Source organism: Acanthochromis polyacanthus, chromosome 19, assembly GCF_021347895.1.
Source record: "Acanthochromis polyacanthus isolate Apoly-LR-REF ecotype Palm Island chromosome 19, KAUST_Apoly_ChrSc, whole genome shotgun sequence".
Classification (NCBI taxonomy): domain Eukaryota; kingdom Metazoa; phylum Chordata; class Actinopteri; family Pomacentridae; genus Acanthochromis; species Acanthochromis polyacanthus.
The window spans coordinates 8,006,563-8,030,940 of NC_067131.1; the positions used below are offsets into that span (position 1 = coordinate 8,006,563).

Sequence of the window (24,378 nt, forward strand, 5' to 3'; positions counted from 1 at the left end):
ACGTGATGGAATGGTGCGGTGGAAACACGGAAAATATTCAGCAGAGGGTTTTAAACACAATAAGCAATACTGTGAGTGTTAACATGTGGTTGATTTATATTTTCTTTACCGCTTTATACCCCAATTGACCGTCATTTGTCATTCTTGCGTTCATTTGGGTTGTAAATAATAAGATATCATGTAACTTTTTAAAACTTTAAGTTTTTGTTGATGGCTTCTGAGTCAGAGTTTTTGCATATTTACACCAAAAATAAAATTCACTTTAAGAAGTTACAAACGTTAAAAAAAAAAAGCTGTGAAGATATCGCGTTATTTCAGTATGTGGTACGTCACTCGCATGCGGAAGTGTTTTGGAGTTAAACAGCGGCGCAGATGAATTGTAGCAACGCACCTGTAACAGTAAAAAGTAGGGTTTTAACTATAACAGAAGAGCAACAAATGTTCTTTTCTAATAGACAGTTGTCACCGTAAACAAAACCTGCTCAAATGTGCAACGCTTTTTAAAGCAAGGGTTGTTTCTCGGTTGTTTTCACAAGCCAAGCAGGTGTAGTCAAAAGCTAGTTAGCACGCAAGCTAATCAACAATCCCTGGCTGAATGAGTAGTTGGATGCTGGATAGTCTGTCAAAACTTTGTCAGCGACTAATTACGATTTTCGACAAACGGTTGATTAACTTAATATACAAGCAGCCATTTCCCTGCATCATTAAGTGCTCAGCAAACGTTTGTTTGTCATAAAACTTGTTAATCATTCACATATCAACTCTAGTAATCATGCCATTAAACCACAGGTATGCGCTTCCTTGAAATATTGTATGGCTACGCACCGGATTTTAAGATTTGCTTGTCTACTGAATAGACGGCAGAATCAAGTCTGGACAGTGTCACATAATACTTCATTAGTCGTTTCTGCTCAAGTTGTTTTGTGAGTGCACATAAAATGCATTTCTATGTTTAAAATTGCACCGCTGTTCTGCTGTAAATGGACGTGTCATGTAATGTTTTTTTTTTTTTTTTTTTTAAATATAGAATGACTGCACTGACAGACTTTGAACCTTTAGCGAAGAGGCTAAGGGTTGAATCAAGTGCTCCAACATCACCCTCATCTTCTCACAAAGGTAATTTGTTTATTCAGTGTATATGACACGTTTTTGACTTCATTTTCAGTATCCTTATTAATATAACTTTTGTTTTTCAGGCCCATCCCTATGCAGTCAGAGCAGGGGTAATGAAGCTGTAAATCAAGGAGGAAGAGAAAACAAAGCTGAAGCAAAGATGGATGCACAGCCAAAGCCCAGAGAAGGGATTTTGCGAGATGTAAAGACAAAAGGCTCCTTTCAAAAGAGAAAGCAAGAACAGTCCAAAAGCACTCTTGACCGATGGTTGGTTAAGCCCTCAAAAACCCAAGTACAGTTGACGTGTGCCAAACCCAAGAGGATGAAGAAATAACTGATGATGGTGACTGTCAAAGCACCTCAGCTCAGTCTGTGGACCGCAAAATTGCTGATCAACACCCAGTATCTGACACAGATGAAGACACCCAACCACTGACACCACAAGACCTGGATCAAGACTATCCCGTGTCGCCATCTTCCCAGGATTCTGCAGGGAGCGAGCTTACTGAGACATTGCCTCGAAGTGACGGTGGATTAGAAAAACAAGAAATGGAAACATACCCAGAAAGCTCAGAGGGCCCTGCCAAACGCAGTAAAAAGATAACAGATTTTTTTTCAGGGTTGCCATCACTCGCTTTACCTATGAGACGACGAAAGTCAAATAAGTTTCCACAAAAACAAGAAGCAGACAAGGCAACTACCTCTAGTGATGTCAAATGGCTGGGCACGCCAATCAGTGAGCTAAAGAGAATGCCTGCATGTGGTGCACCACTTCCTCGGCTGAAGGATGTTACTGGCCAGCACACTGTGATGATAAGGGTTAGAGCTGTTCTTTCCTCTGCATACACACCACAGCACAGATTCGGCACACCTGTGCACTAATCATAGTGTCTAATCAGCATCTTGATATGGCACACCTGTGAGGTGGGATGGATTATCTCAGCAAAGGAGAAGTGCTCACTGTCACAGATTTAGACAGATTTGTGAACAATATTTGAGAGAAATGGTGATATTGTGCATGTGGAAAAAATTTTAGATCTTTGAGTTCATCTCATAAAAAGTGGGAGCAAAAACAAAAGTGTCGCATTTATATTTTTGTTGACTGTATATTCATGCAAAAGTAACATCTTAATATATAGCTACACAGTCCTTAATATGTCAATTATTTGTAGGCTTTTTTTTCGTTTTGTTTTTTTACAGATATGTGTTGTACTAGTCATAGGACTTGGTATTGCATGTGCTAATACCTTTTATTTTCCTTCCCATTGATAGACAGACCTCCTTCAGAAAGGTAAAGTTCCAGTTCCATATCCTACCGTGTTCAAGGATGCCTGGGATGATGTCCATGTCAAGATGCCCTGTTCCAGCAGTAACTTGTTTCCTGTACAAGATGAGGTAATCCTTCAAGTGTTTATACACATGCTAATGTTGATATAAAAACTCATTGAAGTCATGGTTTATGTTTTAAAGATGTAAAATTACACTTTAAATAATATTCTATATTGCCACATAATGAGACAAACATGGGCATATTGGTTTTTAGGATGAGTCTAGGGATTTTTTTAAAATTTCAAAATGTTATTTTAAAGTATTACACTTTAGGTAAGATTCCTTTTTTATGTCTCTGTTTTTGCATGAAATAAAACCTCATTGTAATGAGACACAATTACAAGAACCCTGCCAAACAACACAGTGTTTTGTTATGTGTTTTTGCGCATTAAAACCGAACTGAATTCACCCTGCAAAGATCCAACAAAATTCTTGTTTCAACAGGAAACACGAGAGCTGAAGAATAAGAGTCGATGGGAGCTGATCAAGGAAACTTTAGATGCGCAATTTACAGGTCCTCTTGAGTTCAAGGTAAATTTCACAATTTTGCTACTTTTATTGAACAAATTACATGTTCAGAGAAAAACTATTCGACTTTGGGTTAAACTAGTGTAACATTATTTTTCCAAGCATGATGTTTCCTGGGTAGAAATTTAGTAGAATAGGTGAAGATGAAGATTAAATATCCAAAAGAAGTAGCAGCACCTAGTACAGTTTTACAATGCTGAGGATCTCCACCACTGTAGTTGTTGTTACCAGATTCAGCCATAAGATGGCGCCATGGGCCCAGAAACGGAGAGAGACAGCTTCAGAATTTAAACTGTGGAACAATTTGTTGTTTTAATCCACATATGTTAATAATTGTGTCTTAAATGATTATTCAGATTGATTTTGTTTGTTTTTGTAATACGTTTATTTTTTTGTGTTACAGAATGCAGTATTAAAATACAGTGCCTCACATGCCAAGAAATGGGACTTCACAGCATTGCATTTGTACTGCACTAAAGTAAGAAATATATCTGTAAATCTATTTTTATGATGTATTGGTTACAGTTTTTATGAATCCTTATGATCCTCAGCATGGTGAGTGATGCTCCTTCCGTTCCAAAACCAAAAAAAAAAAAATCCTTCTCTGGAGTTGTTATTGCATTATTACTGGCATACCGGCGTGTAAACACAGATGAGCACACATGTTGAATAAGTCAAAGGAGTAGCTGCGGACTAATGAAACATCAGCTGTCCAATCATGGCATTTAATTGCCAAGCAGAAGGCACTGTCAGCTAGTGTTGGCGCTCCTCATTAGCATGGTATATAAACAGTATTAAATGGCGTTGTGAATCAACACAAATAGACAGACCTATTAGCTTCACAGCTCAATATGTAAGACGTAATGGCCACACCTGTGCAGCCATATTTCATGTGTTTGGTTTTCTCCTACTTGAAGACAATCGTGAATTCCTACATGAACCTCACATGAAGAGTGATTGTGATTTATTTATTTTCTAAAGTAATATTTTTAGTGCAGAACTGAAGCAGTTATGTAAAGAAGGATTGTCTGAAATGTGCACCAACTGGAAACACTTGCTTGAGGATATTGTTAGAGCTTTGACCAGTTAACACATCCAAGTGTTGACTTACCTTTTCCACCAGCACTCGAAATGTTATATCAAAGGGTGCGTGTAATAAAGACATGAAAGGTTTTAACTGGCTGCCTGTACCTGCGACTTAGAAAAACAACATATCACATTCTTAAGGAGAATATAAGATACTTTCAAAAGCTTTACATAATTTATGATGCCATCATGAATACACGGATTAGTGTAGAAAAGTTGTGTAGGAAAGATATTTTTTTGAAAGTGCTTGCTCTGTGTTGCTGTCTCTCAGTTGGTGTTTTCACACCTTGTTTTTGCTGTATTATATAAATTACAATGTAATAAAATATAACAATTGGGTGTGATTAATTTGTGCATGTTTTAAGGTGTTTTTCTTGTCCCTAGCTAATTAATTTCTTTTACATTCTGAGACTAAAATAAGCCCAAATTGCCTTATGATGTTTAGAGCACTGCTGGTTCATTGGTCGTTGCTCAGAGTTGTCAGTGTTTTCTCCAGCCTTGTTTGGAGGCCATCCATCATCTGTTGTCTTAATGCCCTCTGCGTCATCCTGTGTACAGAATCAGAGGGCTGTACTATTGTCTGGCTGGTGAAGGGGATGGGAATATTCCATTTGGAGAGATGGCTGTTTTGTGACAAGAGTGTCTCATTTAATACGTACAGAGCATGTAAGACTAGACAAGTAATAGACCTTATTTTCTTTATGGTAAGGGAGCGCTTGCTCACCCAGTGCTTCGTGGCATCATCTAGAATACATCAGCTACATGTTTTGATGATGTCTCACATTTCACTTGAAAATGTCGTCATGAATGTCAGTGTGCCATATGTGTTTCTGTCATTTTGCAGAAGAACAGTAATGGGTTTTACAGCGTGGGCCAATGTTGTAGCCCTTTACAGGCAAAGTGGTTGAATAGAGAAATAATTTAATCTTTTGCCAAAAGGTCACATTTAGTAACTTGTCAGAAAGGAAAATGGCTGACGTTACAGCTCAGAGAATGCCTTTCCCCAGCTTTATATTTTTACATCAATTGTGCGCTGTGTGGATTTCATAAATTATGTTATAAAAGGGAAACCTGTTAGAGAAAATCTCAACATGTTGAGAGGCTTTAGCCAAAGGCTAAATTTTGTGATTGGAGCTGGACTTGGATTGTGTCACGTCTCCTGGAAATGTTAAGATGGAGTTGGCTTTAAAGTGAGGTCCCATATAAATTGTAGTTAATGGCATCAAACATTTCATCAATCACTATTATGTTTTTTAAAATGAAGATGTCAGCATCACCAAGCCTGTGTATGTATTTGACTGTTAAATTGTAAAAATCTGGTATAATTTTGTGTCATGTTGGACAACTTTTTAAAGCCGCGTAAATCTCACTGTTGCTCAGACAAAATACATTTGCTTCATTTATGCACTCTGTCATTGCAGAGTTGACACACGTACGCAGCATCCTCGTATCGAACCTTTATTGCATCTGTGCCTTGCAGCATTTACTCAGAGCTTGCCTGTGTCACAAATCTGTTTTAATAGTCTAATATGCTGAAGGGGAAGTCAGACACTAGACAACGAGTACAGTATTTGTATCATATAGACAGAAATAGTCGCATGTAGCTGGTGGAAAATGGTGTTAATAAGAAAACAAGTTTCATTTTTTGAGTAAAACGTGGCAATGCAATGTAACGTACCCATTTTTCGCTTTGTTGCTGCTCCTCTGCCCCGTGCCAATTTGAAGCTGGAGTTTGAATGTCAGAGAAAAGTAAACATGAATGGCATGGAGTGACGGGCCAGGCTCCTTCATTGAATATTCATCTCAGCACGCGTACCTCATGAATAACTGAATAGCTGTTGAAGGACAGCACCACTTTTGTTCATTTCTCTTTCACCAGCGCAACCAGTGCTGTATTTACAGTTATGGGCACACAAGTGTTTTTTTATAACACAGTCGCATGTTTGTCCACAGACTCAGTCAAGCAGATTGCTTTTTTTGCTTGGATCTGCGGGGAACAGGAACACGAGTGTGAAGTGTAGTGTTAAATCTGTCTGGGAGCTCTGGTTTCTCGCTGCTCACGCCCCTGCATCCTGCTTAATGGCTTTGTCAGTTTTGGTGTGATGTACAGACCTGTATCAAGTCATACAGACAGTTAGTTCAGCTGATTTGATGCGCTGTCCGGTGCTGATTTAAAGAGCTTGGCTTATACTACCTCAGCTATATCCACTGTCTCCCGCTGTCAACCAGCGTCATTTATTACGCCCATAGGAGCAGTTTATGATGTCAGCCAGGTCATTACTTATGACAGTGTTTAGTCAGGCTTCTTTTGCCATAATATAAATGTCCTGGGCTAAATTACCAGTCAAGGCTCTTTGTCCTGGGAACAAACTGTCCTTTCTGTTTCACATACTTGTTCATTTGCATCTCTTCCAGGAAGACTGTTTAATCAGTTGGCATGGCTGTGCAACCTTGATGAAATGGCAACGTGATTGATCACTGTGACATTTTGTAGCCAATATGAGTGTAAATACTGGTATTATATAATGTCTGTTTTCTCTAAGATTTGTAAGTGTTGTGGTGTCATGGTTAATGAGTGTGTTATTTATGTTAATGTGATTGTGTGGATATTACTGTAGATGAGCTGTCCAACTAAAACCAGATATATTTTATATTTATCCATTGATTCCACGTTCCCTTTGAAATATCTTACATGAAAGAACAGTCCATCATACAGCTGATCAGTTTTCACTAGCTCTTTCTACCTACATGCATGACATTGTGCTGCATTTCGGATATTTTAGCAACATTTGTTTTTCGGTGAAACTGAACATGAAGTCTCAACATTTTGATGCGGATCAGAGCTGTGAATTTTATCTGTTTGTCTCAAACTAATCAGCCCAAACAGCTAATAATGTCACAGCTGAGTCTTGTGGCAAATCAACAAACATAAACAGATCTCTCGCTCTCTCCAAGGTCCTGGAGCCTGATGCTGCCGAACATCTGTTTGACTCTCTGCTGCCAGACATGGTGCAATTAGCACTGAGAGCATCTGAGCTGTGCACCAAGGTAACACCCATCACTAACCAATGGACCCTGACTCACTGGTCTGTGGCATAGATCAGCCCCGCAGGTTGATCCCAAAGGTCACGGCATGATAAATAATCTCGTGAAATGGCAGTAAAAAATGGTGAGGTCAGGGCATGTAGCTATTGATGGTCATTGACGTTTTATCTTCTTTTTGGTCTTCTGGTTTGTCAGCATGTAGATGATGAACAGCAATGTGTGTCTGTAGCCAGAAAATAGCTCATTAAAGAGGTTTTTGTATTCATTTGGTCAAGCAGTAAATTATTATAAATTTTAATTTGACCCCTGTGTGTTAATTTTATTTCTAATTTGATTAATTTAACAACCAAAGTGTCCCGCGCAAATAAAAGCGTTTTCCAAACAGTTTCACGACTGAACGATAATCATGGTTCCATGTGGCGACCTCATCAAGTGAGCACATTTGTAATATTGACAATTCTGTTATGTGCTGCATTGTAACTGTTTGTTTCTGTCTCCTGTAATTATCTGTGCAACTGGTTATTTTGAGGAGGATTACAGAAATCTGTTATTAAAGAACAGAAAATTTTCCATAGAAAAATGTGTCTGTTGAAAATACCATTTCTGATTGAAACTGATTGATTAGTACTAAAAGAAACTGAGTGGATTGGAGAACACTTTTTGCTGTATTGTTTCAAATGTTTTGGTTATGCAGTCCATAGCCAAAGTCATTTTTCCTGTTGGCCTGTTGTATCAGTATGACATGCTCTTTGTATTGCTTATACAGATTTATCATTTATTTATAAACCCGCTGCCCTGAGAGTACGTCTCATGTGCATGAACAGACCTTGATTATAATTGTATTGGCTGATTCAAGAACGACAGAGTGGTGCCAAATTATTACATTTACGCAGCATGCTTCAATGTCTTGTTTGCTAAATTGACAAAACAAATCGTTTTGACCTTCCTCGGTTGTACCTCTGTTCCTCCTCTAGCCGATACCCCTCCTCAAGAAAGGCACGAACCACTCTATCACCATGTCTCAGGAGCAGGTGGCATGTCTGCTCGCCAACGCCTTCTTCTGCACCTTCCCCCGACGGAACTCCAGAAAGACTGAGTACAGCAACTACCCAGACATCAACTTTTTCAGGTAATCTATGAATGTAGTTCATGTAAGTTACATAATCAATGTGTAAATTACACTGCTGTGACAACTAGCTTCATTTCCATGAGGGGGCACTACTGTATATGCTTTTCTAACTAATCATTTTGTCTTCTGGCTAGACTTTGAAGCATACAGCATTTACAGTGTAAATGTGTAGTCTTAAGCCTGCTCTACCTGCCAGAACCAGATGTTTTAATTTATTTGTAGGATTACAGGAGATGTTACCAACTAGAGTGGTGCAGTGTGTCTTTACAAAATGAGGTACTTCATTATTCAACTTCTTGAGAAAAGGGCAAACTGAGTAGGTACATGCCCTCATAACCATTTTTAATTGCACATTTGCTTTTTTAAGAGTTCATCAACAAAGTATTGCTTACATTAATGGTACAAACAGTATAGAATATGGCAAACTTCTGTTTATCATGTGGGAGTCATCCATCCATCCATTCTCTATACACCGCTTTATCCTCACTTGGGTCGCGGGGGGTGCTGGAGTCTATCCCAGCTGACTCGGGCGAAGGCAGGGGACACCCTGGACAGGTCACCAGTCTGTCTCAGGGCTACATATACAGACAAACAATCACATTCACACCTACGGGCAATTTAGAGTCATCAATTAACCTCAGCATGTTTTTGGACTGTGGGAAGAAGCAAGAATGCCCGGAGAAAACCCACGCATGCACAGGGAGAACATGCAAACTCCATGCAGAAAGATCCCAGGCCCAGACCGGGATTTGAACCGGGGATCTTCTTGCTGCAAGGCGAAAGTGCTAACCACTACTCCACTGTGCAGCCCATGTGGGAGTCAACTCTTTTAATAAAACCTCCTTTTAATGGGTTGATTTTCTGAACAAAGTGGTGCTTTAAATCTGTTAAACATTGTTAAATTGTTAAACAGTTCAGTTCTTACTTTAGTTCTATTATTTTGTTATTGGGCACACCATTTCTTCATCATCGTATCTTTCTCTTTGAGATTCACTCTTTTTGGTTAAACCAGGATAAGAAATGCCTTTTTTCTATGAGTATTTAAAATCAAACCCGTTTCCTTCAAAAGCATTGACTCTGACCAACAGTACGGTATTTTCTTAATCCCTGAAAACATTCCCAGTGGATGTTGTCGGCGTGGTGTAATGTAAAATCAGTCTGCAGATCACTGCTCTGTCATGTGCCCCATCTCTGTTGGCATCACATTGTAATTACCTAAATGGAAGAGGAAATTAGATTAACATTGACTCAGATGGCTGCTTTTGACAACACAGAAGGCCATTGGCTATTTTGCAGAAGGCAGTAAAAGAGTTCAGTTGCATCAGAATTTCATTCACATAAAGGGTTTTGTTGTAACTTGAACTGACAGCCAATAGATCATCATTTTTTTCCCTCCTTAAAAATGTCAACAGTGTGGTACAACCAGATATTAAATGCTTTGACCTTTGTTTTTAGAAATTATGATGTAAGTTTTGTTTCATTACTTTTGGTAAGGGGTTATGATAGAACTACACTCTTTTTTTTATTTTACAGGGAGAGTCACAGGATAGGTATAGGAAATAAAAAGCCTTTATCTGAGAATATTCTTTTATCTCAGTGCAGACTTCTTATTTGCATTGAGATAAAAGTGACTATTAAGACTGTTTTTTCACATGTTGGAACATCAGCTCTGCTCTTCACATTATTATTCAGCAATATTTTGTATTATTTTACCCTAATGTGTTTAAACCCAGAGTTTTTAGACTGATTTTCTCATTTTTCTTAAAAAAGGAATGTTTTTTGTTTTTTTTACTGATGATGCCGAAATCTAGCTATTCTATCAAATGTAGTGATATATATACTTTTTCTGAGTTGCATCATAGCTTTCTGTACATCTGTAGGAGGTATATTGATGTTATATAACTGTGTATTAATTCTCCCCCTCCTAAAAACCATATTGCGATTTGTTACTAAAAGTCTACCCTCACTAGTGGCCAACTTATGTCAAAGGCATTTTCCCTGAGGACTACATGAGGCATGGTTGCTTCTAGGGGCCACTCTGACAAAAAAGAGAAATGAATGGTTGAGTTGACTTCGATGAATGACTTTCTCAGCCCCTGAAGGGCTTTCAGTGCATCAAGCTTTTGTCATTATTTCATTTCCTTCACATGAAATTTCTCTCTTTTTGTTGTGGCATGTGTGGCTGGCTGTGGGGTTCTTTATAGAGTTTGCTTGAGAGTGGTGGTGGGCTTAGTGTTTAAAGTGCATTCAGACCCATCCACTGCACCTCACTGCTAGCAGCTTTGTGTGTGATTATGTGCGTTTCCAGGGGGACTGACACTTTGCCTCCTGAGGACTCTGTTTCTTAAAAGGGACACAGGACTTCTTAATGTATCCCCAAAGCGGGAGCCCTGTATCCTTCTCTCTTCCTTTTTTGTATGAGTGCTGTGAAGTGGCACATGAGTGTTGCTCTGTGATGGAAAGCCTGGGGCAACTCCGTTGTCGTAACAGCGGAGGAGCTCCTACATAATCGGATAGTGACTGAAAAGGAGGCTGAGTGAGAGATGAACTAATTCATATCAAAAGTTAAAGCATGACTGAACTCACATGGCTAAAGTGGAGGTCGTGTGTCTCTACACCACTGGTTATAGAGAGTGTAATTTTTCCTGGTCCAGGGTATAGTTTTCTGATTGTGAGAGTTGGTGGTTGGCTAGAATGCCAAGTAAAGTCTGCTTGTTTAAAAAGTAAGCTTCTCATTTCTGAAAGGAACATAAAATGCCATATATCAGCAATGACTTAATAAAATCCTTCATTTGTTGTTGCCTGCAGGCTGTTTGAGGGATTCTCTTCAAGGAAGATTGAGAAGCTGAAAACCCTGATGTGCTATTTCAAGAGTGTCACTGAGCAAAGTAGGTGATCAGATTTTATTTTTACGATTAAACTAAAACTTATTGTTTGAAGATTTAAAGCAGATATGTTTTACCTTTGCCTTTTTGTCTTTCAGAGCCTACGGGACTCGTAACGTTCACCCGAAAAGGGTTGGATAAACCGCCGAATTGGAAAAGGTTTGGCATTTTTATGATATAATAAAAATATTATCATTATAGTGGAAGGAAAAGTGTGCTATTTATTTCCTCCAGAAATTCTCACACTGTTAAATCCGATGAGTTGTTCGCAAGTAAACAAAAATCCATCATCTTAATCACGGTCGATAACTTGAAAACGATCTTTGTGTTTCAGCTCGCAGACTCTGCTAACAAAGCTCCACATTACTTGTGAAGGGACCATTGAGGATGATGGTTCTGGAATGCTTCAGGTGAGACGCAGAGGAGGACCCTTTAAGTATTATTCACTTGTGGAAAGGTAACATGGTGGTGTGGTTTTTAGGGACTTTAATTTGCAGAATCGTCTTCGTTTGCTCAAAGGAGCTGTTAGTTTGAAAGATGTTCCTTCTTGAGGCTGGTTTCCACTCCTTTTCCCCCTTCTGTCGTAGTCAGTCACTGAGCCGCCTCTTTCTGGAGTCTTCCACACAGATTGCTTACTACTGCTGAAAAGGCCTTTGAGGGAGCCGGTGACACGTCGGAGGCAGTGTGTGCTGGGACTGGGGTCGAGGCCTCTGAGCCTCCTCTGCTCTCTGTGTCGGCCATGCTTCCTGTTCACTGTCAGGACGGCCCGCTCCGGCTTTCACCTTTTGTTTGCCTCCAGTTGCCACAAACTGACAGTTGATGTGCACACATGACCAGCTCCGGGGCGCACTGCAGCTCCGATTGATGGATGCTCTGCTGCGGTGGGGGTGGTGGTGGTGAGGTGCTGACAGCTTGTCAAAGCAGACTTTGGAGGCTGGCTCGCTGTCCCAGAGTTGAGTGACCAGTTTGGGGAGATCTGCTCTCTGCTGCTCACCCTTCTACAGCTTCTTCCGGGGGTTGCGAGGGGTTTGGTCTGGGCTGTCTACAGGCCAATGAGCAACAACTGTCAGTCCTGAAATTGTAAGATTATATGTTCCACGTGGCTGCTTTCTACCTGTGTAAAACAATCAATTGTCACGTCTGTCTGAGCTGAAACAATGAGATGCATATTTTCTTTTGAACCTTAAAAGAAAATCAATTTAGCAGCATGTTATGACTGGAGGAAGACTGGAGGACTTCTCTTGATTTGATATTTGCTACTGGCAGCCCACACTTTAATGCTGCTTGTGGGGGAGAGCTTATTTTGGCATAGAGGACAAATGTCTGAGTAATGCCAGCACCTCAGGCTACATTCCCAGTCAGCCTGTCAGGGATTCTGTCACAAATAAAAGAAAAAGGGTGGAGATCATTCCGTGAGGTGTTTTCCTTCTGTTGTCCAAGTTTGGGAAGCTGTACATTTGACCATCTGAGAAAATGCAACTTTAATGTTCTTTTGTTTGATAAGAATACACACACAACTAAAAAATGTATCGATGCTACAAGAGCATGTGCGTTCCATAATCATCACCCATCTGTCTTGATTTGCAGGTGGATTTTGCCAATCGGTTTGTAGGAGGAGGAGTCACCAGCTCTGGTCTCGTTCAAGAGGAAATCCGTTTTCTTATAAACCCAGAGCTAATCGTTTCTCGTCTCTTCACTGAAGCCCTGGATCATAATGAATGTCTGATCATCACAGGTCAGTGATAACAGACTCTCCTTGTTAAACAATCATTTCCACTAAAGAAATCCTACTGTTTGATTATTCATGTTTTAATCCTTTGATCCAGATCGGATCAATAATGCCCTGAATTCACTGTTCTCACGCTTATCCTATAATTTGACCAAAGAAACATTGCATGCATTTGTAGTCACACAGCATCAATTTACGCCATTCTGACCCAGCAAGAGGTTAAAGGATGTTTGTAGCAATTGCCTGGTTTCTGTATCAGTCCTTGTCATGTTTCCTTTTGATTGGCTACAAGGGAGTCTGGAGTTACAGACCAGGGTGTCCTGATTGCGCTGTTGGATCTTTCTGTTGATTAATTCCCACTGACTATACTTCTGAATTGAGTGTTTGCTACAAACAAGGCTGGGACAAGCCAGCAGACCCAATAACATGGGCTAGATGTGAGGAGTCCCAGCAGGAGGCTGATGGCACCTGTCTGGTTTTTCGCTTTTTTTCCCCTTTATCTGTCTCACACTGTTTGTCCAGACTGTTGTAGCTGCTTGATTGTATTTGATGAAAAGCTTAGACATCCTGTCTAATATAGTAAAAGTTAGTGAAAACAAAAAAAAGGCCTACTCAAATCGAGCATTCATTCTGTAGCAAGGAAAATAATTAAGCACTCTTGCTTTAATAGATGTTAAAACTGTCATGAGTTAAGTGGCCAAAAATATGGAAAGAGCTGCTATAGAGGCTGCAAAGGAGACGGTTCAGCAGCTTTTTTTTAGTTTTCTATTTTGCTCATCTGGTGGAACAGATAAATTCCTACCTAAACCAATCCAGCTGTCTACACAGGCCACTTAAAGGTTTCTGTTTTTCTCTTTCCATTTGTAAAAATCAAGTAATTTCCCCTCAGTTTTACCTGTCAAACACATTTTTTGTCAAGACAGGTATCATACCAGTAATTACATGTTGGATTCTGAGTGCTGCCAAGACATAAGTGATAGTAAACTCGTGATTTTCATAAGTGATATTCAACTTCTCTGATCTGCTCTGGTTCAGGGTAACTATCTATACATAAGTAGTCCAGTTGCACCAAAAACATCTGTTATGTTACGTTATGATGTATGTTGTATCTATTTAGGTCTAAATATATGAAGTTTTATGTCCTACTTCTGTAGGACATTCAATCAAAAATAGAGAAACTTCTTTAATGACCCTTTCTTGTAAAAGTACTTTTAAAAAAAATCTTGTTAAGGTGCCCTTATTGTGTTTTTTATATTCTGGAAGACAGATTATGGCATAAATATGCAGTTTAAAGCATGGCTTGAAGCTGCTGCGGCTTGATGAAAAATATTTAGACAACCAGGATTTCATACATAACAAACCCAAGGAAGCAGTTACGTCTGCTTGGAGGGTTGGACTTTCTGGATCAATGCTCTTGTTCAGATTCAGTTTCCGTTTACAACATATGTGGTAGAATCACTCCACTGTTACAACTTGCCACTGCGTAGCGCAGAATACTTTCACAGCTTGTGTCTTGTATCTGCAGTGAATAGGGAGTGGTGGTTGAAGAGAGAGGCAGGGTATTTATAGATCTGTATATTCTAAAGAAAGCAATAGTGTAGAAATACATCCAAGCTATTTTAATGAATGAGGGAGCTGTTTTCATGGGAAAAAAACTTCTAAATACGAACATTTGATGCACAGAGATGATTTCTACGGGGTTTAATTGATGGCCAGAGGGGGACTTTAACAGTACATAACATGTGGCTTGGTGGTTTAGAACAGGAATTACGACACCCGAGACTCCATCCTCCCAATAACCCATAATTCTGCAATATATAAGCTTCTTGCTTTGGCAGAGTCACCTTCAGACTTCTCGCTGGCCATCTCTCCCATGCCTCCACTTACGCCACTTAACTTTATTACTGAGCCCCAGAATTAATTATAGCTGAAAGACCTGCCCAAGACCCGCTCCACTAATGGACTCTTCCATTCCATCATCTTTATTAAACCCCGCCTGTATCTCTTGTTCCCCACTGTAAAAGTCTGAGCGTTAGCCGCATCGTGGGCATGTGGTAAATCATATTCCCCTGTGATGCGTTTTGGCATACAGTACAGGAGGTAATGGATCTTACCTCGGCACAGAAATTTGCAAAAGTGCCTATGCCTAATTGAATTTTCCTTGATTGCTAGATATCTAGCTGCCACTGGGGCGGTCAAAAGTATAAATAGCATCAAGGAGAAGTCATATGATTCATTGATTGCAGTGCTGACCAGAAAATCCGTTGCCTGCATGATTTAAGCAGGGAAGTCTTTCTCGACTCTTTTATTTTGGAAAACAGTGATCGGTAAAACCAGTGCTGACCTCTGATTATTATTTTGTTGTTTGAAATCTATTTTTGCTGCATCATTTCTATAGTGTCCTTATCGTAGACAGCTATATCTTATTATTGTCTCTTCCTTAAGATGGAAGCTGGCACCTTGACACAGCAATGAGATACGCTTCTGACCTTTCAGTATCTGGTCCACCACAAATATGAGACACTTTGTTTTACCATATTTCCACATGAATGGAACAACCTTCAAGACATTGTGAATTATACCTGCTGTTTTTTTTATTCAACGTGTTTGTTATTTACAAATAATTTCCAATGAGCAGACACGTCTTTGATCTGCTTCCTCGTTAAAAATAACAAATGACAAATGGGTGCATAAAAATCAAAAGCATAATTCATTTTGTTCCCGAAGAATGGTCCTTTCAAATCCAGAAATGGCTAATCTTAGAGTTTGGAGAAGCAGTAAAGGTCACTCACATGCATAGTTAACACAAGCCCATTTAGTCTTTTGGTGGACTTAGAATGTTTTGCATATTTAAATCTCTTCCAACATCTCTTCTTTGTCTTTTTCTGGTCTGATTATTGTGACAGTGGCATTAGAGCTTTGTTGTTAATGTAAATACAAATACAGCACTCATTTGCATCCCACATGGGTGCAAGTTGAGAAGTGTGTATGTGTGTTTGCGCTTCAGTATTCTCTCAGTGTAGTCTGTCCCTGCTTTTGCAAATACATGACTGATTCATGATTGAAGTGTATTACATCATAGACATTTGAGCCCATTCTGCTTTTTGCTAATCTGTTTTGTTTAAATGGTAATGTCGATTAGGTACTTCAGTGTCTTAATCAGGTAATAGTTTCCTATTACTTAGAAAAAAATAAGAGGCTGGCTGATTAGTAGTGAAATGTCTATCAAGTGGAGAGCACTCTAGAGATTCCCTCCCCGCTTATGTACAACTCCTAAAACCTGCTGACCAAGGCTCCACTGCTAATCATTCGGTTTATTCACTTTGCAGCATGAAGCGTCTCCGCAAGTGCTCTCAACAGTCAGGTACTAATGATGCTAATGAATGGGAAGTTAATTTGTGGCCTCATTTGTTTGACTGTGCAGTTGCCTCCCTCCTCCCCCCGCTGCCCTGCCCCCTCTTTACGGGTGCAGAGTATTCCCCTGTGGGCAGGCGGTCAGTCGCTGCTTCTCACATCGTTTTAAGGAGGGTAATAACTTGACCTTACTCTTGTCAGAAACAGCTGCTCCTGGTTCATTCGGGCAGATTTGTTACTGACACACCATCTGAAAAGTGTGTTATTGGAATAATTTTTAAATAAATCTCTATATTTGTCCAAAAGTGGCTGTTTTTAGGTAATGTGTTTTCTTTGTATTTGTTATGTGGTTGATTATTGGATACATATTTAAATATATTTAAGGAGGCCTTTGGCTTAGAAATGAGCCTGTTGTTATTTTACAGTGTGGTGTTTTCCATTTTTATAGCAAAATGTATGAGCCACTAATCATAACCCAATGACAGTGATATCAGAGTTTGCTTGCTTACCATCATGACACCAAAATGGACACGGAATTGTTGAGCCGATTAAGACAGTGTCCTATTACCTGCCTTTCAGCTTTGCCTCCTAAATACAACTGGAAGATCTCTTCACTTCCCATAATGTTGGAAAAATCTGTATTAATATGTTGATGTTGTTACTGGCTTTTACTGTTTGATTAGGAACGCAGCAGTACAGTAAATACACCGGTTATGCTCAGACCTACACGTGGAGTGGCAGCCATCAGGACCTCACTCCAAGGTACGTGTTGCTTCTGCATGCTTTAAAATTTCTAAAAAACAAATAAGTACTGTGTTTAACTACCATGTTACAACCAGTTACTTCGGTCGATCGGCCACTTAAACCCCTTGGTGTGATTAGAATGTTTATTAGATGGAGTTCAATGATATTTTTTCAACCCATGGATTGACATTTTTTGTTTTCAATGAAATACCTCACCAGCTATGCATGGATTACAATCAGATTCTGCATTGATATTTCTGTTTCAATAATTGCTATTGATCAATTGGTCTTTTTTCTAGCGCCATCATCAGGTTGAAACTTTTATCTACTCAACATTAAAATGTTAGAATGCTGTTGTGAGCCTGTCAGCGTGTTAATACTGACATTTAGCACTCTAAATGTAGCCATCATAAAGCTGCGAGCATTACTGTAAATTGCAGCTTGTCCCTGCCCAGTTAAAATGGGAGTGATCTTCATATCATATATTGAAACTAAATTCAGACACAATTTTACTTCAAATTGGGTTGACTTCATTTTGTGTGACTTCCTGTCTTTTGTGTGGACATAACTAATAGAAACTGTTGCCCCTGTTGACTCAACCCCCCCTTGTTTTGTTGTACAAAAGCTGTGCATTCCCATTTCTTTTCTTTGTTTCAGTGACGCCTGGCAGAGGAAATGCACTGAGATAGTGGCCATCGATGCGCTGCAGTTCAGGAACCATCTTGAACAGTTTCTCCCAAACAGAATAAACCGAGAACTTAACAAGGTTATGTTTCAAATTTTCTTTAACTCTGCTTCTTTCTCTTGTTTTTCTGTTGTCTTGGTGTGCTCGTCACAAAACATAAGTACTGTGTTTTGCATTTTGCTTCTGTGTTTGACACTGGTTTAGATTAAATAACTGAAAACAAAACATTATGTAGTCTCATGAGAAAACACGTATTGGCTTCGCAGCGAGTGTAAATGCGAATTTCTTTTTTTGTTTTATCAGACAGATGAACAGTAATTTTGGGATAATTCTACAATTACTCTTTTATGTAATGTTTTTTTAATCTCCTGTAGTCTCGTCTACGTAAGAGTTTATAGCTGCAGTAGTGTAATTTTTTACTTTGTTGTTTCACTTCATGTTTGGTTTGCACGGATTTAATGGTTAAACTGTCAATCCATTTAGTTGCTAATGGAAGGAACGTGTCATCACAAATGTCAGCTGAGATTATATTGATTCGTGTTTACTTTTCTAAGGGTAAATATATCAATTACGGACACGTGTCGCATGCCTGTAATATGTACTGATAGATTGTTTTATTTATAGACAATAAGCATAATCTCATTCATTGCATTGATCATTAGGCTCAGAATGAATTTTAATGAACATAATTGACCTCACCGCAATTAATCACAGTTATTAAATTCACATCACAATTTTTAAAAAACAGTTACGCTTCCTTATGTGTAATCCTTCCACAGCAGTCATTCGTAATACAAAATCAAGATGTTGATGTTGTCAAGACTGCCGTCAGAAAACATGGAGGAGTTTGACAGCTCTGACAAGGGTGTGAAGAATGCACCTCCACAAAGATCAATCCCGGTTCGAATTTTGTTCAGAAAACTGTCATATCTGCCCTTTCACAGGGAGAATTTATGACCGGTCAGCCAGAGGATGGGCACTTACAATTCATTTTCAATATGCACTTCATTTCCTATGTGAGAATTAATGTCTAGGACCCTTTCAGATCTTTAATTTAACATGCTCTGCTTTTAGAAATTAGATCTCATGTCACTTACAACCCACCTGCCATGCCATTTCAATTGCTTACGTGGATTTAGTCCAATTATTAATCTGTAAAATCCATATCAATTTCGCTCCAGCTGCAATGAAAGGGAGTGAAGATTCATGAAGTGGTGCAATGCTTCCAAATAAAGTCATGTTAAAAGAAGTATTTTTACTGAGGCCAACCACCCTTTATGATATACCAATTGCAGGCCTGCAGGAAAATGCAATTAGTTTGTTGCTTTGTGTAATCCATTTATGTTTGAGGTTATGATGATGTTCAGTTGGCCTGGTTTTTTATCAAACATACCAGTGATCTGGGCCAATAAAGCAATCCTGAGACCTGATTCTTGTCAGATTTGATTCCAGGTTTATGCACCAAATGACAATTATAATTCCCCATGCACTGGAATGACATGGCAGCATATGTGTGATGGCTCAATGTATTTGAGTTCTTTACTTATTATGAGGATATAAACCATTGAAATTTCTGCTTCCTGCTAAATATCCTGCTGTGCAATTCTGTGCTTGGAATGACTTTTATTTGACACTATATAAAGGTCATAATACATATTTCTCCAGAATCTCAGTATGTAATTACTGTAATTGTAACGGATTTCAGACTGTTGTTTGTGGTTTTCTTTGTTTTTACATTCCTTTTCTCGAATTTGCTTCCTTCAATATTGTCTTTACTTTGTCTTTATATAGGCTTACTGTGGCTTTGCACGCCCCGAAGAACAAAGTGAAAACCTGGCAGCTGTGGCGACAGGGAACTGGGGCTGTGGGGTTTTTGGAGGTGACACGCGTCTCAAAGGTAAGCACTGACGTCACGCTGCCATCAGTGGATCTTGTGGAGAAAAAGCCTCGGATCATCTTCGGGCACTTTGCGGCGTAATTGGACTCTCTTTCCTGGATATAGCAGAATAAATTTCAGGTTGAAAAGCTTGAGCAGATCAGTGTGGGCATCCATTTGTCTTCCAGGAATGCGTTCATTTACTTAAGGCCTATTCGTCGCCTTCCTCCTATTGATCATACGTCAAAGTTAATATGTTTCATTAATAGTGAAATTGATCGCTTGCTTGAGTCCATCAATCTGTTACAGCTTTCTGTCTGTGCCTTGTATCACTGTCACTGAGCAGGAGGCTTCATGAGAGTTTTTGCTCACCATTTGCTGTAGTAGCCCTGCTTCCCATTCACTCGCTTAGAGCCCCTGTGCGTACAAATATACATACGTCCATGCACGTTTATTAATTAGCCATAGCAATGTATAGCCCTCTGTAGACACAGTCACCTACCGTCTGCCTAATGACATGTCTCCGGGGAAGAGCTTTGTAATTCAGATGCTGCTCTCTGCCTGGGTTTGGCTTCTGTGGCCTCACATCACCACCTGTATTTTTTAATTGCCAAATAATTTCTCCAGAAAGCTGTTCAAACAGAGCAGGGGAGAGAAACTGCTGAAATGTGGAGATATTCAGCTTAGCCTCCTTTTGAAAATGTTGATTCAGTTTTGCTCATTAACGTGGCATCCCAACCTTCATTAATCAGCAGACATATTTCCCGTCTCTTAAAATATTCACAGCTCTCCGGAGCCAAACCTGGCCTCCCTTTGTAACTAATCCAGAGTTCTCAGTGGGGGTGAGACCTATTCCCCCCAATCACTTACACATTACTGTAACGGCTGGGGAAGCTGGTGCCACTGAGTTTTAATAAAGATATCAGCTACTGGATGGATTTTCAGACATCTCTTTATGTTTTTTCTGTTGTATTTTTTTCAAGCAAGACAATGGAAATATGCGGAAAAACATGAAAAAGTACACTCAGATTATTTTCAGCTTTTGTAGTTTTCTTTCATGTATTTTTTAAACTACTAAATCATTTATAGAAATCCTTGGTTGGTCCATACACTGCAAGCATATTTTGTGTCACTTTCACTGTTGAGGTTTATCACAGTCTTGTTTTTCTGCAGCTCTGCTCCAGATGCTGGCAGCTGCCGAGGCGGGCCGAGATGTAGCCTATTTCACCTTTGGTGACAGCCAGCTCATGACAGATGTACACAACATGCACTCTTTCCTCACTCAGAGGAACATCAGTGTTGGTAAAGCATCCTGTCGGGTTCTTGTTTTAATGAAACTGTGTTTAAGCCTTTCTTTTTTGCACTTTATCGATTGCACTCTCAAGGACGTGGAGCAAAAAAAATATATATCCTCTTACGATTTTGTTGTAAATGATGTGATCTAACGAAAGCAGTCTATGGGTAATTATTGATCCTGAAAACTTGTCAACTTGTCCACCATTTAGAAAAGACAATATACACAATCTCCTTGTCTCCGTCACAGGGGAGGTGTATGATCTCCTGGGGCAGTACTACAGCTCGGTGTGTAAGAGCTGCCTCGGTCGGCGCCCTGACGTCAGCCTCTACTCCTTCATCTACCGACAGGTCAGCTCCTCCCTGGCGCCCGACGACTCCGACAGGGGTTCGGCCAGACAACACAAACCCACAGACTGCCATTAAGGTCAGGTGGCCGATGAGTCACCGTGCCTTAACCTCGGAATCAGCGCTCTGTTGCTCTGCCTTTAGCTTTATTTTTATAACTCATTTTTTCTGCTCATCAACATTTATTAAATTGTGAAGGACATACCAAATGTGGCCTTGACAAGTGGCCGCTGAAAATAAAAACAACGAGCATGCAGATCGTTTTCAGAAGCAGCTGAACTGCAGACGGTGGTTAGTTATGACCCTGTCTAACGCTGCAGTCCAAGCTGTGTTCATTTTACTGCAGCTGGTAATACGGCAATAGATTGAGCTTCAGTGCGACGCAATTGTGATTTTAATGGTGAAGCAAAGGTTGCCATCCATCTTCTCGGTTTGTCATGTTGCTTTTTTTTTTTTTTACACCCACACATATCCAGCCTAATTGAATTGGCTGTCAGAAATCAAGTTAAAGGAAAAGAATAACAAGCGCGGTGTTTGGAAAGCTTGGAGCAGTCCCAGGAAAAGTGATTTGATATAAAGAGCAGCCAGGCTCTTTAAGAAATAATCTCCCAACTTCAGCATTTTCTTAGTTACAATCATTAGTTGCATTTTGAATACATTTTTTTGGGTTCATTTTTGTATGTGATTGCACTTGACATATTACTAAGATTTTTTTTCAATGTTTTTCAAACAATCTTTGTACAAAATTGATATTTCCAAAAAAGAAAAAGGTGCACTACAATGAAAAATGAGATTTTTTTTTCTGACAGACTTTGTTTTTCTGTCTAAATAAAATCAGTTTTAAATTAGCCTGTTTTTTTAATGATGCATATATTTTATTCAACAGCCACATTTAAATGGAGCCACAAATGTCAGTAAAGTGTCTCTAATCAATCAGAATGAAGACTTCTTCTCTGATGGACGTTACAGGCGAAATGAGTTTCCATACAGCCTTGCCATTTATCTTTCCCCAGCTATTGCTTCACCCTTTCACTCACAGTTTAATAAGGTCACACCTTTTATATAAACTGTACATGACACCTCATTAAGTTAAAGAGTAGATCATGGAACATCCAGTCAGATGTGAGAGTTGGGCAGTGGGGCTCCTGTGTTATTCTCTGTCTGTTGGACAGAAGACAGCTTCTTTTGCAGTAAAACCATTAGCACTTTGTAATTAGGTTTAATTAAGCCCATCACAATCATAAAATTTCAGCTGACATTTAATTGTCACACTAATAATAGCAATTCAAATGTCTTTTTCTGCCTCTTTGCCTTTACTAGTACTAGATTAGTGGTTTTATTTCCTTTGACAACCACCTTTTTGCTGCAAATCTATCAAAATCCTCCCCCACTTATTGTACTCTTCTTTGTTATTTGGCTTAAAACCAGAATGTGCCCACAGTGGTGATGTGGTGTTCTGCTTTGAAGCTAAAGCCATGATGGTAATATTTTTTTTAAAAATGCAGAAGAAGAGAGTGCAAATGATGGAAAACAACATGACAACAATGACTGAATGACATTTGTGTTTGTTTCAACCAACTGTCTCTATGCAGGTGAATGAAAACGACAGCATTCAGTTCAAATATTTACAATTTGACGATTACTTCATTATTCTGGGGTTTCTTTTTTTGTGTGTGCCATTTATATGCACATAACAACATACTTAGTTCACAGTAGTAACAAATGTGTTTGTAACCTTTCATTTAACTGAGCACAGTTAAACCCAGGGTGGCACTTTCACCTTGCAGCTAGAAGATTCCGTCTTCGCATCCTGGCCTGGGCTTGAGATCTTTCTGCATGGAGTTAGCGTGTTCTCCCTGTACATCCATAGGTTTTCTCCAGGTACTCTGACTTTGTCCCACAGTCCAGAAACATGCTGAGGTTAATTGGTGACTCTAAATCCATCTGTAGGTGTGAATGTGAGTGTGATTGTTTGTCTCTATATGTAGCCCTGTGATAGACTGGTGACCTGTCCAGGGTGTCCCCTGCCTTCACCATAAGTCAGCTGGAATAGACTCCCATCTCCTGCGACCATAATGACGATTAAGCGGTGTATAGATTATGGATAGATGGACAATTAAACCTGGTTATGCATTCAATAAAAAAGGTGTCCAAGATTTCTGCCTCGCATGCTCACTAATACACATGCTTTGTGTTTCAATCAAATTTTCGTTTCTCTTTGATTATCTCGTTGCTTTCTAATGAGCTGTTATCGGTCATTTCACAGATTATCCACTTAGCAGGAGTATTTTTAGCTAAATGTTAAATTAGTTGTGTTTGCGGTACTGAATGGGCTCCTGGGAGCCTATAAGTGAATGAATGACTTTCAGGCGTCTCTGTGCTTAATGCTACAGTCTGCCCTCATGGAATCAGGACCAGAAGCAGGGGGTCTCTCTTTGTAGCTTGCCGAGTTCAAATGAAGCCTTTGGTGCCGTCTCTCCCAATGGGATCCACCACAGACATCCCAGTGTATTGATCCCTCTACAGTGAGCCTCATGTGTGTTTTTGACCTTTAGGCTGCCATCTGTTCTAAAGTCATGAACATGCACAGGGTCTAGTCCTTTAAGCATAATCACTAGAATGCAGTTTAGTAATAGAAGACATAGAAATGCACTTTGTAGATAGGACTTTGAACTGTAAAGGCTCAGTGGAAAGTGGTAGTTGCAAGTCATGATGGAAAAAATGCTTCTTTGCTGTCTGTTGTTTTTATTTATCTGTTGAATTTCTAGTGTGAGTGAGAGCCCTGTTTCCTCGGTGAGTGTTAACTTACCACCCTTGAGTAATCATATTATTAATTCATGATTAAAATCCTTTGTTTTTTATCGATTAACTTTCTTTTTTCTAATTTTTTTTTTTTTGGCCACACTCTGGATATGGCTTTAAAGGGAGATCTGTTAGTCATTTCCCAACTTTGGTCCAGACTGAAATATCCTAACAACTATTGGAAGATTTGCCAAGAAATTCTGTTCACACATTCACGGCCTCTAGAGGATGAATCTTAGTAAGTCTGGTGACAACATAATTAAAGCTATTATAGGTGTCTACTAATGGTATGATTAAATATGGTAAATGTTGTGGCAGAAACATCTTTGGCCTAGTGAGCTAGTGACAAGTGCACCTTAACCCCATCTGATTAATGCTACTCCTCTAGTTGTTGTAAAATGGGTTTTCTCCATTTGAGGAACATTGTATTGT

The 24,378-nt window shown here is 39.4% G+C and overlaps 1 protein-coding gene across 1 annotated transcript; it reads left to right on the forward strand.

The window, feature by feature from the left end:
* Positions 1 to 332: 332 nt before the first annotated feature.
* Positions 333 to 23,300, forward strand: LOC110949098 (poly(ADP-ribose) glycohydrolase). The gene is given in 19 exon segments (XM_022190960.2): positions 333 to 406; positions 790 to 923; positions 1,028 to 1,116; positions 1,197 to 1,405; positions 1,408 to 1,932; positions 2,386 to 2,508; positions 2,887 to 2,973; positions 3,374 to 3,448; positions 7,012 to 7,104; positions 8,076 to 8,230; positions 11,039 to 11,118; positions 11,214 to 11,274; positions 11,450 to 11,525; positions 12,703 to 12,850; positions 16,882 to 16,960; positions 17,600 to 17,708; positions 19,419 to 19,524; positions 20,677 to 20,805; positions 21,047 to 23,300. Coding segments are annotated over 18 exon segments (2,430 nt in total). The 5' UTR covers positions 333 to 406; positions 790 to 813; the 3' UTR covers positions 21,223 to 23,300.
* The last annotated feature ends 1,078 nt before the right edge of the window (positions 23,301 to 24,378 follow it).